Source organism: Typha latifolia, chromosome 5, assembly GCF_019914945.1.
Source record: "Typha latifolia isolate L0001 chromosome 5, TyphaL0001v2, whole genome shotgun sequence".
Taxonomy (NCBI): Eukaryota; Viridiplantae; Streptophyta; class Magnoliopsida; order Poales; family Typhaceae; genus Typha; species Typha latifolia.
This window is the reverse complement of record NC_133090.1, coordinates 16,359,591-16,372,916: the sequence shown is the minus strand read 5'-3', so window position 1 is coordinate 16,372,916 and position 13,326 is coordinate 16,359,591. Positions and strand designations below refer to the sequence as shown.

Here is a 13,326-nt window from a genome sequence, read left to right as displayed (position 1 = left end):
ATTTCATTTTATTTCAACCCAACAAGTTTGTCATACAAAAATTACGCAAGATAAGGAAAAGGAAAATAGCAAAAGAGTCACCTGAAATCTGGGTGAACTTCCTCCTCCACTGGCAGATCGCTCATGTGCTTCTCCATACCAATCCATTGATCGTGACCGTCGGATCTAGCGTCTGCCTGCTCACCTAACCCTTCCTCTGCATCCCCTTCTTCCAAGTACTCGCTCCATCTAGACCGTCCCTTTGCCATGGTGACGGTCTTGTTTGATCCCATTCCACCTGCTAGAAAAATCACAAGAGAAATCAAACAGATTTTGATCTACGGGGGCCGAGAGTAAACTATAATTTTGAGTGATATAGAAATAATGCATCATTGCCTCGAGAACTGGCGCTTTCCTCGTCCCTCTTTCTCTTGGACAATTCCGGCTTAGAGGCCCGAGCAGGGCATTCCTGTGACGAGATTTTGAACATTTCTTGGGGCCATTCTGTCACCGCATGCACTTCAACTAGAACGAGAAGGTATAGAATGTTGAAGCGTTCCCGTAATTTTAGAAAGAGTAAATAGTATTTCGAAAAATAAACACGCACCTTCGTTCCCCTTCCCGTCTCCGTCTTCTCCGTCCTCTTCTTTGGGATCCAAATACTCCGACCAATCCATCCTCTTCTTGAAGCGATCCTCACCTCTGATGGTGCAATCGCGCTCCCAAGCATCACCGGATTCACGAGATCCGTCATATGGCGGGGGGATCAAATCGGGGCCATCGGATCCGCGGGACATGTTGAAGGACTGGACGTAGCGGCGGAGATCGCTGGCGAGGGGACCGCGTGCGTGTATCCTGCGCACCGGCTGCCTTTGGTTGCACACGGCGCACACCCACTTGCTGCTGCTCTTCTTACTCTGCTGCTTAACCTGCTCCCCCGGGGCGAACGTTATCTTCCAAAAGAACAGAGAGGGACGCGAGGAGAGGTTTTCTTGAAGATTACCTGCAAGGTGGAGCATTGGAAGCACTGGAGAGCGACGAAGAGCGTAGACATTTCCAGGAGAGAGAGAGAGAGAGAGAGAGAGAGAGATTTTTTGAATTGGTCGAAGGAGTGATCATTTTATGTGAACATTTGGCGGGAGGAAAATAGCGGCCCGAAGTTTCTAGAAAGTTCTGAATTCAAATCGGAGTTCTAAAAACTTGTTTGGGCCTCAATTGCAAGCCTCTAAGCCCAGTGATATGAAACAGATTGGACGTCTCGTAATTAGACTACAATGCTACAATTTATATGTATCTTTGCCCAAGAAGCAAAGGCCTTTGTTTGATTTGTATATAGAATGTTTTAAAGATAATTTTATGCACGCCACTTCCATAGAAATAAAAAATATATATAATTTTACTCACATTTTATTATTTAATTATAAAACATAGTTATTATCTTAAATAAATTTATATAATAATTTATATTTAATTACTAATTATAAATAAATATATTAATTATACTAAAAAAAATTACTTAAAAAACATGCATAATTTTATTATATTTTGTATATAACTTGTTAAGTGAGTTATAAAATATATTTAAACAAATTATAATTTATGAATAAATATCTTTATGCAAGAACAAAAAATCACCAAAAGAAATAAAGGGGTAACCATATTGAGCAATTACTGCATTTCACTATATTGATGTACTACACTTTGTATTGCATTTGAAGGACATCCAAAGCATATACCAACACTTAAGCATCGCACATCAAATACTAATTAACAGACAAAAATATTGCATCAAGAACAAATGGTCGACCGCAAAAGCTCTGATTTGAGACCATGGTGTGCTGCTTGTAAGGAGCATACTATTGACTTCTTTTTTTTTTTTTAGAGCCGAGAGAAGATTTAAGAAGCAACACCAGACTCTGGTTCAGGCACAAAATTGAGAGATTTCTGCTCTGAATCCCACACTAGTGCCGTCTCGTACTCCGGCACGTACTCCTACAAGATATTCCACAGAATAGAATTTGTTATAGTTTGTTCTTGTGCTAAGGTTGTGAGTTTTTGCCGAAGTTACCTCTAACTTGTGAACTAATTCCTTAGCCGTCCGGGCAGAAATGATAATTCGTCGCGCCGCTTGGCTAATAAACCCCTCCTCAACTGCCATGTCGATGAATGACAATAGTGAATCATAGTATCCATCAACATTCAAAAGACCAACCTGCAAAGATAATGAAATGTTTTGCTTTAGGAAAACATGAGCTCTTTATTCTGGACACTTTGCAGTTATGGGTTATGTACTTTCATATTTTGAAGACCAACTTTGTGATGAAAGATCTCAGCTGACTAGAATGTCAGCTGGTCAGGCATTTGACTGCAAGTAAATTGTAGATGCGATAATTGACAGATCAAATATAGATGGCATGGATTACACTTCAAAAATAATTATATTTCTAGTTTTCTATGGTTCTAATATCATTTACATTGTTTATAAGCTAGTGATAATATTTATGGTTCAACCTGCATAACCGTGGTTAGCAGTATAACAAATTACTAGGGCTAAAATATTAATAATAGACATTCACTTCAGCCAGTAAAATTGGGTTCTATTGGTGGAGCAAAAACGTTGAAGATAGATGTAAGTGAACTATGAACGAATATTTACAAAGGTCTATGACAAGATTGTTTATGCAAGTATAAGTTGGCAGCTACAAGTGTATTGACTAAAGAACGAATATTTATAGGCAGATATAGAAGATAGATGTAAGTGAACTATGATAACTTAAATGAGATACCGGTTTCTTATGGATTCCTAGCTGAACCCAAGTTATGACCTCTAGAAATTCCTCGAGCGTTCCATATCCACCTGACATGTGAATTAGCATTAGATGAAATGTTACAGACATGCCAACTCCCTAGAAGTAAATGTCTCCAGATATAGAAGATCTATGAAGTCATACCAGGCAAAGCAATGAAAGCATCTGCATAGCGAGCCATCTCAGCCTTCCTCTCGTGCATCCCAGATACAGCTTTAACTTCTCCTACCGGTTCTCCAGTTAACTGCAAAATCATCATATAAACACATGCTGCAAACAACGCTGAGCTATCCTAAACCTTTAAATCAAAAGTTTCTTTTTTCGGACAAAAAGTTACGACCATAAGACAGAATCCAGAAAAGCTAATAAGAATATAGGTTGCTAAACCATGAAGTGTGAAAAATTATTAAGTGGATAATATTATATAGTTATCTCAGTATAACAGATATTAATGTTAAATGACCAGTATAAATAAGACTTCCTGGTGAAATAAACTATCAATGAATCGCACAGCAGATAATAAACTATCCAAAATTCCACTGTCCAAGTTCAGAGGAAATATAGAACAGATTAGTTCCCAACATTAATACATGCAAAAGTGATAATCTTTAGGCTCCTAAAAGCATTTAAGATTTTCTGACCCATCATTAATTCCTGCATGTAAACAGGCTTCCGCATATATTATTTAGAGAAAGAAGCATCATTTCATCTTTTGCTTTATCAACAACCCACCGTGCATTGACCTTTTTTAAGGTTTTGTATAAGTATATATAAATCCACCTGAAATCCAGACGCCTGATTCACTTTATGGATTGTTATTTAAAATCCTAAATCTGTAGACTCTCAAAGAAATCACCTAGATCATAATTTGAACCCTGAGTTGCTGATTGGCAAATATCATGATAGCCTTACCAGTTCCGTATAAGTTGCATAGAATTTCTTGTATTCTTAAAATTACCAATATCCATGAAAAGGAGATAGAACAACAAAAGCATATGGTAAAAATAGGTAGCAAGGATAGTTTCCACTTTTGAGACTCACCTCCCTTGGCATCAAGGACTTTGGAATAACTCTGCAAAAGACAATGAGATAAAACAAATAAGTACCAAGTTCCAGGACAAACCCATAAGTCAGACTAGAGTGACTACCTCTTTCTCTCAAAAGACATGAAAAAAGTAAATAGCAAAAGCCTAACTTTGACAAGTTAAGACAAGTAAAAATATATATCTATATATAACAACAGTACTGGTACTCCAACGTCTATGTACAAGAATGAATGCATGACTGCTAGATGAAGCAAAAGCTAGAGCAATCCCATTTGGTGGAACAAATTTTACACCCTCTTTGAGGGACTACCAAAAAGCATTTCCACTCGAGTGAAATGCCATGATAACAACTGCAGCATTTCACATGCTCCTCCCTCGTTAAGCAAATGGTGACAAAGCAATTCAGACGACGGCTAGACCAAAAGTTGGAAGTTGCCATATTGAACATGAGGCATGTACCATAACAGTACAAAAGTATGAATCATAGAACCAAGCCAGACAAAACTGAGAAGGATAAAGGAGAGAGGAAGAGAGAGACAAGGTACCCAATGACATGTCGCCCTCCATCATAAACTGCATGGGAGACAAGGCCCATCAATCCAATGCTTCCTCCCCCATACACCAAGTCTATGCCCCTCTCCACCTGCATCACAACAAGCATCAAGGACAGGTGTCAAGCAACAGATAAGCAATTCATCCAAATCAACAAGCACCAAACTTTTTTCCATTCTTTTCTAGATTAAGACAATCATTAAGCATACAGGAAGCCCACTCAACCTAACCTCTCCTTCTCCCTCCCTTACTCCATATAAATTTTCCACCAAAACAAAAAAGGTTAATTGAAACTAAAATCGGATTCTCCTTCCAGATTAAAAAATAGTATCTGATAGTCGCAAATAACACTACAAACCAACAAAAAGACCAAGGCCTCGAGAGTTATTAAGAGAGAAGATGATAACAAATCCTTAAATCTACATCTCCTCGTTGTTCTACTCTCGTAGAACTTTAGTGGATCTTCTGGAAGCCCAACAAGAAGAAAATTCAATCACTTATAAAAGACCAAAGAAAAAAAAAAAAACTACTAGTTCTTTGTAATACCAATTCCTTCCCCAACTCCACCGCAGCATCTCGATAGCTCGGCTTCTTCCCAGATTGGCTTCCGCAATAGACGCAAATCCTCCGAAACCTCGATCTACTCCTCTCTTCGATCTCCTCCACCGCAAACCCCGTCTCCTTCTCTCCCTCCATTGCTCCCCACTGCTCTCCAATGGCGCTCGAGGACCACTTGAGAGGCTCCTATAGGCTTCTATTTATAGAGGGGAGGCACGATACAATTAGATGGGCCCCGTTACTTTTGGTGCCTTGGGTTCTGGGCCCATGACCAGGAGAGATATAGTGAGATACGCGGCCTCACGCTCCTCGATCTAACGGTGAGGGATCATCGAGTCGACGGCCATGATGGCTTATATGCGATTTGGTGGTATGGAGAGGGAGATTTACTACGTATTGCTCTAAATTAATGACTATATTTAAGCTCGGATTAGCCGATGGATTTGGCATTTAATGAGAAGATATGGCTTCCTTATATAACAACGAAAGACGCTTCCAAATTCCAATTTTATTATCCTCACGAGTGCATTGATTTGTATACGTCCGTTATATCCTAAAAATTAAATATAAGATATTACGTAGGAAATTGATATGAAATTAACTAACAAATAACTCCTAGAACGGATTGTAGTTTATAAAGATGCAGACAACTAGTCTAAGAAAAGTGAATAAGTTTGCACATGTGGAATAGCGAGTATCAGCACGAGTCTTGTCGCATTTAATTCTGGTGGGGTGATGCTTCCCAAGATAAGTGAAGTCGTGAAGGTCATCATTGGCTTGGGAAGGTATTAGGAATTTTTTTATGTTTATTTTTCTTGGAACTCGTAGATAGTATCCATTTGATTTAGAAGTAAGTCTATTTAGGATTTTTCTTATTAAATATTGGGTCAAACTTGTTTGACTAGAATAGGACTATTGGAGTCAAGACTATATTATTGGTGGCTAATTACCTGTACTGGGATATCTGGAACTCATATCCATCCAACCATGTGCTATAACTTCTTTCCCTTGCCAAAATCCAACTGGTTCCAGAGCGTTATATTAACCTAGAAAGTTCGACAATGAAGAAGCTTTGATGGAGATAGAACAACCAAAAGTTAAAATTTCAAACTATGCAATAAATGTACCAATTCATGTATAACTGCAGCTCTAGTTTAATATGCCATATGTACAGAGAACAAAGCTATAGCAGAAGAAAGGCAGATAGATCTATACCAACCAACCAGACAACAATACCTGGAACAAAGAGCAAAAACCTTGTACTACTTATGTTCTTGAACTGAAATTAAACTTTAAGCATACACCCAGTTCCTCACTGCCATGAATTTTCAAAGGGTTTGCATAATCACTTAGCAAACACAAATAGTTGTTGCACGACGAAAGATTATCTTGTATTGCATTTGCTGAGGATCGCAAGCCCCACTTACTGGTAAGCTTCTATTAAGATGTATAACAAAACTCTAAAAAATTTCTTGTTATACAATCATGATCCAGTATTTTCCTTACTGTCGACCTTGTTAAGCTGCTCAAATTTAAACCATTTCCAATTTGAGTATTTAGCTTCATCATCAAAGGGAAGTGCATCCTTCAAAAGGGGATCCGAATTACGTGTCGCAGAAATAACTGGAAGCTTTTGCCTGTACATTTTTGCCATCTTCTCAGCCTCAGTAAATACTTTCTGGAATGAATTAGAGGGAAAAGATAATATCAAAGAACAAGTATATGTAGAAAAAGTTAGAACTGCAAAAATTTCTCAATGGAGTACCATTTTTAGAAATGGACAAAGGAACTCTCACCTCTTTGTCCGAAAGAAATAATCCAGGCTCACTTTCAAGGTCTGCAATGCTGTTCGAGTAATAAGGTCACTTTGAGTGGACTAGTAGAGTTCACAAGATATTAAACTTTTTGAGAATGGTATTAGAACTAAACTTGTGCTATTTTTGAAAATTAGGTGCACTTTCTAGTACAGGAACAAGAATAAGCACAATCTTGTGAGTTATATGCTACTGAAATAATAACTCATATATTAAAGCCCCAAAAATATCAAATTTCTTCAATTCTTACCTAAGGGCAATTTTGTCTGGAAACATCGACTTTACCACAAGAACTTTCACTTCCTCACCCACTTTTAGTATGTCATTTACAGATGTGACACGGGAACTGGTTATGTTTGAGATATGCAGCAAACCACTGCAAGAAAAAAAAACATCATAACAACAGAATTTTCAAGCCAATAAGACTGGGAGTATGTACATTCACTAGTCAGGACAAAAACGAATACAAGGATTTTTGTAGTATTATAAGTCTGTCAAATTTGTCTTGTGGACTAAAATTTACAAAAAAAGATCTTCTCATTTAATAAAATTTGCAAATTCATATTCTCATTTATTTTGAATAAGTTCCCAAAGTTTGAGAGCTTTGCTATATATGTAACTGACTCTTGAAATTGACTACAATAAAAAATAAAAATAGAAACCCAGGCATTGCCATCATCGTTTGGGTTAACTATGTAAACAAGTAAGGGCAACAAATATAAAAGAAGTTAAGGAGGAATTTCAAGTGGAATTACAAATTTCTAGCTCAAGAAATTGAGTAAATAAATACAACAGTAGGGTTTAAAATCTTACCTTCTATTACTCTCGCCAATCCTTACTTGAGCACCATATGGAAATATTTTGCGAACTGTCCCTTGTAAAAGTGTTCCTTCTTTAAGGTGCATCATATCCTGTAAAGAGTAAACAGATAGGCCGCGGATTCAGAAAAGACTATTATACGATAATCTCTAGGCCCTAATATCACTTTTTGAAAGCAGTACTACCAGTTAAAGGTTTCTTCACATAGGAAGGTGCTAAAAGAACCCAATTTCTTTAAGCACACTAATACACCAAAACAGTTTCCCGGCAAATTCCATCTCAGATTGCCCAATGGATTTATAGGATATTAATTACAGAATTCTGATTGACTTCACTATGAAGAAGAATCATATGATTGGTTGCCAAACAATGACAACATGAAAACTGAATTTCAAGATAAGTTCAGTTCATCTTGTTCCGGTGGGCAACCCAGATCATCTTATATGTGCATATACATAGACCCACACACACCAGTGTATAATATACAAATTAAAGTAAACCATCCAAAAATAGTAGTAGTCATATAGATGTCTGAGAAAAAGTCATATATATCCCTATTGCTCCCTAATTTTCAGGAGTATTTAACTATTTGGAATCTACTTCATGTAACCAATTGATAATGCTCAATTAATTGAACTAACCCAAGCTTCTTTTTCACTAATAATCAAGTCATTCGTTGCTTCATCTATCCTGGTAATGCATACACGTATCTGGCGACCAACCTGCAGAGGAAACAACCAATATGTAATAAGCATGTATCTATGCCTAGAAACCAAAATTTATTTTTGATGGTGAAAAGTCAGATTCAAAGAAAATTGAGAGACACAAAGAAATATTCTGGAAATAAGAAAGCAAAGGAAATAGTTCATATGTTCTAACACTCACATTGCTCTTCAAGTCTGTGAAATTATTTACTTTGTTCATCAACTCAGCTTTAGGAAGGAATGCTCGGAGTCCCTGAAAACCTAACGAGCAAAACATGTAACAGCATATATGCAAGATCAGAAGAGAGATAACAGTAAACATGGCAAATTCACACCTCAATCCGAGTGAGAAGGCCGCCAGTGTTCCATTCAAAGATTTTAACCTCAATAGGCTCATTTAGTTGCATTATCTGCATAATATACGAGTGGTACATTAAAACATCCTCAAAACCAATAATCTTTAAGATATCAATGCTACTCCTACTCACCACAAATGTTTCATATCAATTTAATATAACAAACGTGCACAAGTACTACAATCTCTAGGAGAGCATTACTATCTAATTGTTGTTAAAAAGAATAAATTAGAATGCATGTATATCTGAAAAAAGGCTGGCTATATGCAGTGCCAGAAAGAGAGAAGAGAAGAGAAGAGAAGAGAACCTGCCTAACTCTGTGCCAGGCGACGCGCCGAAACATCCTTCTTGCAGACAGAAGTGGCCTCCCGCTCAAAGTCCGGCCAAGCACCTCTGCGAAGAGAACCGTTCCCGGCTCGACGACAGCTCCCCCGGGCACCCTCCCTCTATTCAATACCTCCTCATCTTTCACAACTCCAACCTTCCCTGGAACCATGAACTCATCCGTATCTTTTCCAAGATCACATAGCAGGTAAGGCAGCTCCTCATCATACAAAGGAAGCACTTCCTTTGTCAACATCATTCCCAACTCATCCGCGCCAATGTTAATATCGAACTTGTTCTCATTTCCCGACACGACTACACCTACCACGAAATCGCCAGGCTTTGGGTCGTAGTACTCAAAAGGCACTTCCTTTTTACTCTCAATCTTTTCCTTCTCCTCAACCTCGACTTCCACATCGCTCTCTTCGTTAACCTTAGCTTCCTCCGCCGAGTCCCTCGCCTTGAAGAATCTAAGGAATGGAGCTAATGCCTCTTCCAATTCCGGCGGTTTCCGAGTAGTTGAGGACTCCTCTTCCTCCTCCTCGTTGATTGGTATCGGAGATGGCTTCTCGAGCAATTCGAGCTCAGTTTCTTTGACATGGGCGTTCTCGGATCCACCGGAATCATGGACTGGAGAGGATTTGGCGACATGGATTCGTCTCAGAATTGGACTTTTAGGCGAGAGGAAGAGATAGGAGTTGGAAGAAGGTTTCGTTCTTGGAAAGGCTTTGGTTCGAAGCCATGGGAGGGCGGAGAAGGAGAGATTTGGGCCGGACAGAGGAGGGAGGGAATAAGCTCGCATTTCTCCCTCTATCGAGACTCGAGATGGTACAATTTCGTGGCTTATCTTTAACCAAAGTATTATGTAAGAGGATTATCTACATCCTTCAATGGAGGAACTTTGACATACAGGTATTTGGCATCTTCTAATTGGACAGTGTATATATTTTCTCTAGCTGAAATACCTCAAATTGCACCCATGGCTGCAGAAGATCACAAGAATCCACGTGGACTTTACTTGGCGCACCCAGACCCTGAGTCCCAGAGACGGGTCTAAGTTCATGTACCTCGCGGTGCGCCTCTATAAGCGCCAGACAAAAGGTCGAACACCTTGCGGCCGTAGCAAAAGAAACGAACACTCGGAAGGAAGCGAAGGCGAAGGCAAAGAGAGGTGATTCGGAGGAAGGAGAAAGCGTCGCGAGATGGGGTTCATGTTTCGGGTGAGGCTGGCGTCCTTCTTCGCCGGCGCGGCCGCAGCATCGGTGGCGGGATTTTATCTCCTCTACAAGGATTACATGGTCGCCCAAGAAGCCATCTCTCGTCAGGTGCAGATCTTCTCTAATCTCACTTTTACTTTTCTTAATTTCCTCCTTTATCTCTGGGATCTTAGAAGAAAGAACAGGAGGGTCGAACTAGCTTTTGGATTCTTCGTTATTTGGGGAAAATTACAATGGATAATAGAATAAGCTAAGCTCATTCTTATGGATTAGCGTGAATGGTCTAAGGAATTGACTGGAATGTAGCGAATCATTAGATTGGGAGCCCAACCGTGGATTGGACAAGCGATAGGATGCTGGAATTATTGGGTATTGCAACATATTAAAAATATGTTATTTTTGAAATTACCATCCTGCTTCATTGCGGCAGTGATGACAGTAATTGTGTGCTTTTATCTCCTGTACATAGATGATGGATTGCATGATTCCTCATGAAGTCATCTCCCAATAGGTTCTTTCTTCCTTCCTTCCCGTTCCTCTTACTCTTCGTCTTTGTCACTACATTATTTGCTCGAACTAGAGTTCTCTTATTCCTTGCTTGGTGTCTTAAAAAGAAGGAAAAAAGAAGGAAGGAAACGAATAAATTGTGTATCTTTAGTGTTTATATTAGACTACTTGTTTGTGTAAAATTCTTATATATTTTATAGAACTGTGGCTCAGGATCAAGGTAATTTGCCAAGGTTCTTGTGATACACAAAAAACCATGAAATATTATGGATGGTGCGCACCATACAACCTCCTTTTTTTAACACTTCTTTACCTTAGAGAAAGTAATTTGGATTATGCTTGAAATTCTGGGCGGTGACCTGAATTTAGAGTCAGATTCCTGAAGTAATGGATACGAATGATAAAATAAGAGTTTCTAAACCTATGGTGATTCAGTTGATCTGGGAGTAAATTCAACAAATTAGTTACACTTGGTGGAGTACAGGACTTAGAAGAATGTCGGTTTCTTTGGGTAATGACTACAAGAATCAAGCCTTTGCCCAACATTGTTGGTTTCGTAGTTTTTTAACTATTCATTTTCATTTTATGGCCAATACCTGTTATTAGAGTCTTGCTATTGTAATTTGTAGCGATGTTTCCAAACTATGAAAGAACCTTCACTCATACTACCTTTTATTCTCTTGTTTTTCTAGAAACCTTTTACATAGATTTAAGTATCTCTATTTCAGAATTATTCCCTGGTTTTATTTGTTACAGGTTACGTTGGTACAATTCTCATCACGTTTCCTCTTAATTTCCTTATGTTTCTAATAAAGCTTAGCAATTTGCTTGACTTGAAATTACCTTTGTTCGTGATGGTTTGGACTTTGAAAAAGTATAATAAGCTTTGGAAGAAAGAAAAGAATGATTACACTATGTTGGTGCCATTCTTAATTGGCAATTGCTCTTAAAAAATTCTGGTAGTATGACATTCTATTAGTAAGCAACATGTCATATGTATGGGTTCTATGCAATGTGTAGAAACATTTGCTGAACAAAAAAAAAGGTGAGATTTAGATTTCAGAAAGGAAAGGATGGCTTTTGGAAAGAGAAGATGAAACCAACCATTGTAAGTTGCAGCAACCAGAAGAATCGAACCATAGATTTATTATAAGTGTTAGTTGCAAAAGCACAAGGATAGTTGACTTGATGAAACCATCTTCGAGATGTTAAAGCATCTAATTGGTCTAATATGGAGGATTCAGAGCACTTCATGGATCTTAAGTAGAGAGGAGGAACCTTTATTTTAACTGTTGGTATTAATGAAGATTGAGGAAACATGTTTTCAACGTATGCATGTTTTCACAAGCTAGTTCTCTTCAATCCTTTTCTGGCTGATAATACTTATGGTCTAGTAGATCCACCAACAATAATCATGGGCACATGATACAACAGGAGAAGACACACGATTATTTTAGTTTTGTTCATCTTTTGAAATGGCCAGAACCAACTGTTTTACCCAGAAAGTGAGTTCATCGTCAGATTCATTCTAGTGCAAGAACTAAGGTCACTTGATTGTGTTTTGACATGGGTTCTATGGTACAGTTGCTTCTTTAACACTAAAGGGAGTTCCTAGCATGGTGGGGTTTCCTTCAAGAGTCTACTGTGATGTGGCTTGGTGGAGTAATAACTTAAATATGGTATGTGATGGGGTATCTCTTGACTGAAAAATTTTCAGCCCACTTTTGCAGGAGAGCTGGTAAATATTGTAGATGGGAATGTCGTGCAAGCTAGTTTAATGCAGGAAGATAATATAATAATGATTATTTGTGAACATCAGCTGTCAGGTTTTACTTAGTTGACATTCTTGTCATGGGCAAAATCTCAGTAGATGAACAAAGATCACAGTGGTAAAATGAATTCCTGTCATATGATATTGTAAACCCCCGTCAATCCAACTTTGATATGAAAATTTGTGTAGAGACTTGCAAGACATAATGAATGGAATTGTTTGTCAGCTAGGGAAATAATTGTACCTTCATTTTATTATCTGAATTTCAGTTTGATTGAATCAACAACACTTGTAGTACAGGTCTACATTTTAGTTTGCATTTTAAAGCTGATAGAAGTTGTTCAATGCTCACATATATATAGTATGCCTACTGAACCGCAAAGTGCTTGAATGCTTATTTTCAGGTGAAAGGCCTGAATGTAACTCTTGATGAACGCTATGAAGCTCTGAATGGACGAATCACGGCGCTGGAAAATCTGAAAAAACTAGAAGTTGCTGCACCTGCTGAGGCATCTGAATAGATATAGATTGCTTTTGATTGAGGTTTGCTTCCCGAATGATTGTTCCAATCAGTGCAGGTTACTAAGCATGGATACATTGATGAGATTCAGAGTGTTAATCTCAAGCCACTTTGAAATGAAACGATGTAATTCTTAATTTAGCGACATTCACAGAAGGTTTCCTGCATGTAGGAGTCTGGTGGATGATTAAATAATCTGGCAACTCTTTTTTTGCGTCCAATCTCAACAGTCCTCTTCTATCATACAAGTTATGGTAGGAGTTACTCTTGTTTTCTTTTAGCTCCATCTTGTTTGTTGCCTTGGTTCAATGAATAGTGATCCTTCTAGTTTAAGCTCGGAGCTGTTTGTTTC

At 38.3% G+C, this 13,326-nt stretch overlaps 4 protein-coding genes across 5 annotated transcripts; 1 reads left to right on the top strand and 3 right to left on the bottom strand.

The window, feature by feature from the left end:
• Positions 1 to 1,050, bottom strand: LOC140789478 (uncharacterized). The gene is made up of 3 exons (XM_073139192.1): positions 983 to 1,050; positions 587 to 908; positions 1 to 504 (listed from the first exon to the last, which is right to left on the bottom strand). Exons 1-3 carry the CDS (start codon positions 1,031 to 1,033, stop codon positions 338 to 340), a joined length of 540 nt encoding a protein of 179 aa, XP_072995293.1. The 5' UTR covers positions 1,034 to 1,050; the 3' UTR covers positions 1 to 337.
• Positions 1,051 to 1,623: 573 nt separating this feature from the next.
• LOC140788152 (probable cytokinin riboside 5'-monophosphate phosphoribohydrolase LOGL8) lies at positions 1,624 to 5,124 on the bottom strand. The gene is made up of 7 exons (XM_073137291.1): positions 4,931 to 5,124; positions 4,378 to 4,475; positions 3,828 to 3,858; positions 2,931 to 3,030; positions 2,766 to 2,836; positions 2,048 to 2,191; positions 1,624 to 1,971 (listed from the first exon to the last, which is right to left on the bottom strand). Exons 1-7 carry the CDS (start codon positions 5,078 to 5,080, stop codon positions 1,876 to 1,878), a joined length of 690 nt encoding a protein of 229 aa, XP_072993392.1. The 5' UTR covers positions 5,081 to 5,124; the 3' UTR covers positions 1,624 to 1,875.
• A 1,054-nt stretch (positions 5,125 to 6,178) lies between these two features.
• LOC140788636 (protein PIGMENT DEFECTIVE 338, chloroplastic-like) lies at positions 6,179 to 9,792 on the bottom strand. 2 transcript variants are annotated; one of them, XM_073137983.1, is made up of 8 exons: positions 8,943 to 9,792; positions 8,615 to 8,689; positions 8,461 to 8,532; positions 8,217 to 8,297; positions 7,570 to 7,667; positions 7,007 to 7,132; positions 6,739 to 6,818; positions 6,179 to 6,620 (listed from the first exon to the last, which is right to left on the bottom strand). In XM_073137983.1, the coding sequence occupies exons 1-7, from the start codon at positions 9,759 to 9,761 to the stop codon at positions 6,773 to 6,775; spliced, it is 1,317 nt and encodes a 438-aa protein (XP_072994084.1). In that variant the 5' UTR covers positions 9,762 to 9,792; the 3' UTR covers positions 6,179 to 6,620; positions 6,739 to 6,772. The 2 variants fall into 2 exon arrangements, with proteins under 2 accessions (XP_072994084.1, XP_072994083.1); XM_073137982.1 differs by having other exon boundaries at positions 6,739 to 6,787; positions 8,943 to 9,791.
• Positions 9,793 to 9,979: 187 nt separating this feature from the next.
• Positions 9,980 to 13,307, top strand: LOC140788638 (uncharacterized). Its single transcript, XM_073137985.1, has 2 exons — positions 9,980 to 10,284; positions 12,859 to 13,307. The coding sequence occupies exons 1-2, from the start codon at positions 10,162 to 10,164 to the stop codon at positions 12,973 to 12,975; spliced, it is 240 nt and encodes a 79-aa protein (XP_072994086.1). The 5' UTR covers positions 9,980 to 10,161; the 3' UTR covers positions 12,976 to 13,307.
• The last annotated feature ends 19 nt before the right edge of the window (positions 13,308 to 13,326 follow it).

What these genes read in the sequence shown, in the direction of transcription:
- LOC140789478 (XM_073139192.1), bottom strand. Translation starts at nt 1,033, where the DNA reads ATGTCTACGCTCTTCGTCGCTCTCCAGTGCTTCCAATGCTCCACCTTG. An exon ending in TCCAATGCTCCACCTTGCAG is followed by an intron (nt 909 to 982) that starts GTAATCTTCAAG and finishes CCGGGGGAGCAG; the next exon opens with GTTAAGCAGCAGAGTAAGAA. An exon ending in AGACGGGAAGGGGAACGAAG is followed by an intron (nt 505 to 586) that starts GTGCGTGTTTAT and finishes TTCTCGTTCTAG; the next exon opens with TTGAAGTGCATGCGGTGACA.
- LOC140788636 (XM_073137982.1), bottom strand. Translation starts at nt 9,761, where the DNA reads ATGCGAGCTTATTCCCTCCCTCCTCTGTCCGGCCCAAATCTCTCCTTC. An exon ending in TTAGTGAAAAAGAAGCTTGG is followed by an intron (nt 7,668 to 8,216) that starts GTTAGTTCAATT and finishes TACTCTTTACAG; the next exon opens with GATATGATGCACCTTAAAGA. An exon ending in CCAGACAAAATTGCCCTTAG is followed by an intron (nt 6,788 to 7,006) that starts GTAAGAATTGAA and finishes TTACTCGAACAG; the next exon opens with CATTGCAGACCTTGAAAGTG.
- LOC140788152 (XM_073137291.1), bottom strand. Translation starts at nt 5,080, where the DNA reads ATGGAGGGAGAGAAGGAGACGGGGTTTGCGGTGGAGGAGATCGAAGAG. An exon ending in TGGAGTTGGGGAAGGAATTG is followed by an intron (nt 4,476 to 4,930) that starts GTATTACAAAGA and finishes GTTGTGATGCAG; the next exon opens with GTGGAGAGGGGCATAGACTT. An exon ending in TGCTTTCATTGCTTTGCCTG is followed by an intron (nt 2,837 to 2,930) that starts GTATGACTTCAT and finishes TTCACATGTCAG; the next exon opens with GTGGATATGGAACGCTCGAG.
- LOC140788638 (XM_073137985.1), top strand. Translation starts at nt 10,162, where the DNA reads ATGGGGTTCATGTTTCGGGTGAGGCTGGCGTCCTTCTTCGCCGGCGCG. An exon ending in AAGAAGCCATCTCTCGTCAG is followed by an intron (nt 10,285 to 12,858) that starts GTGCAGATCTTC and finishes GCTTATTTTCAG; the next exon opens with GTGAAAGGCCTGAATGTAAC.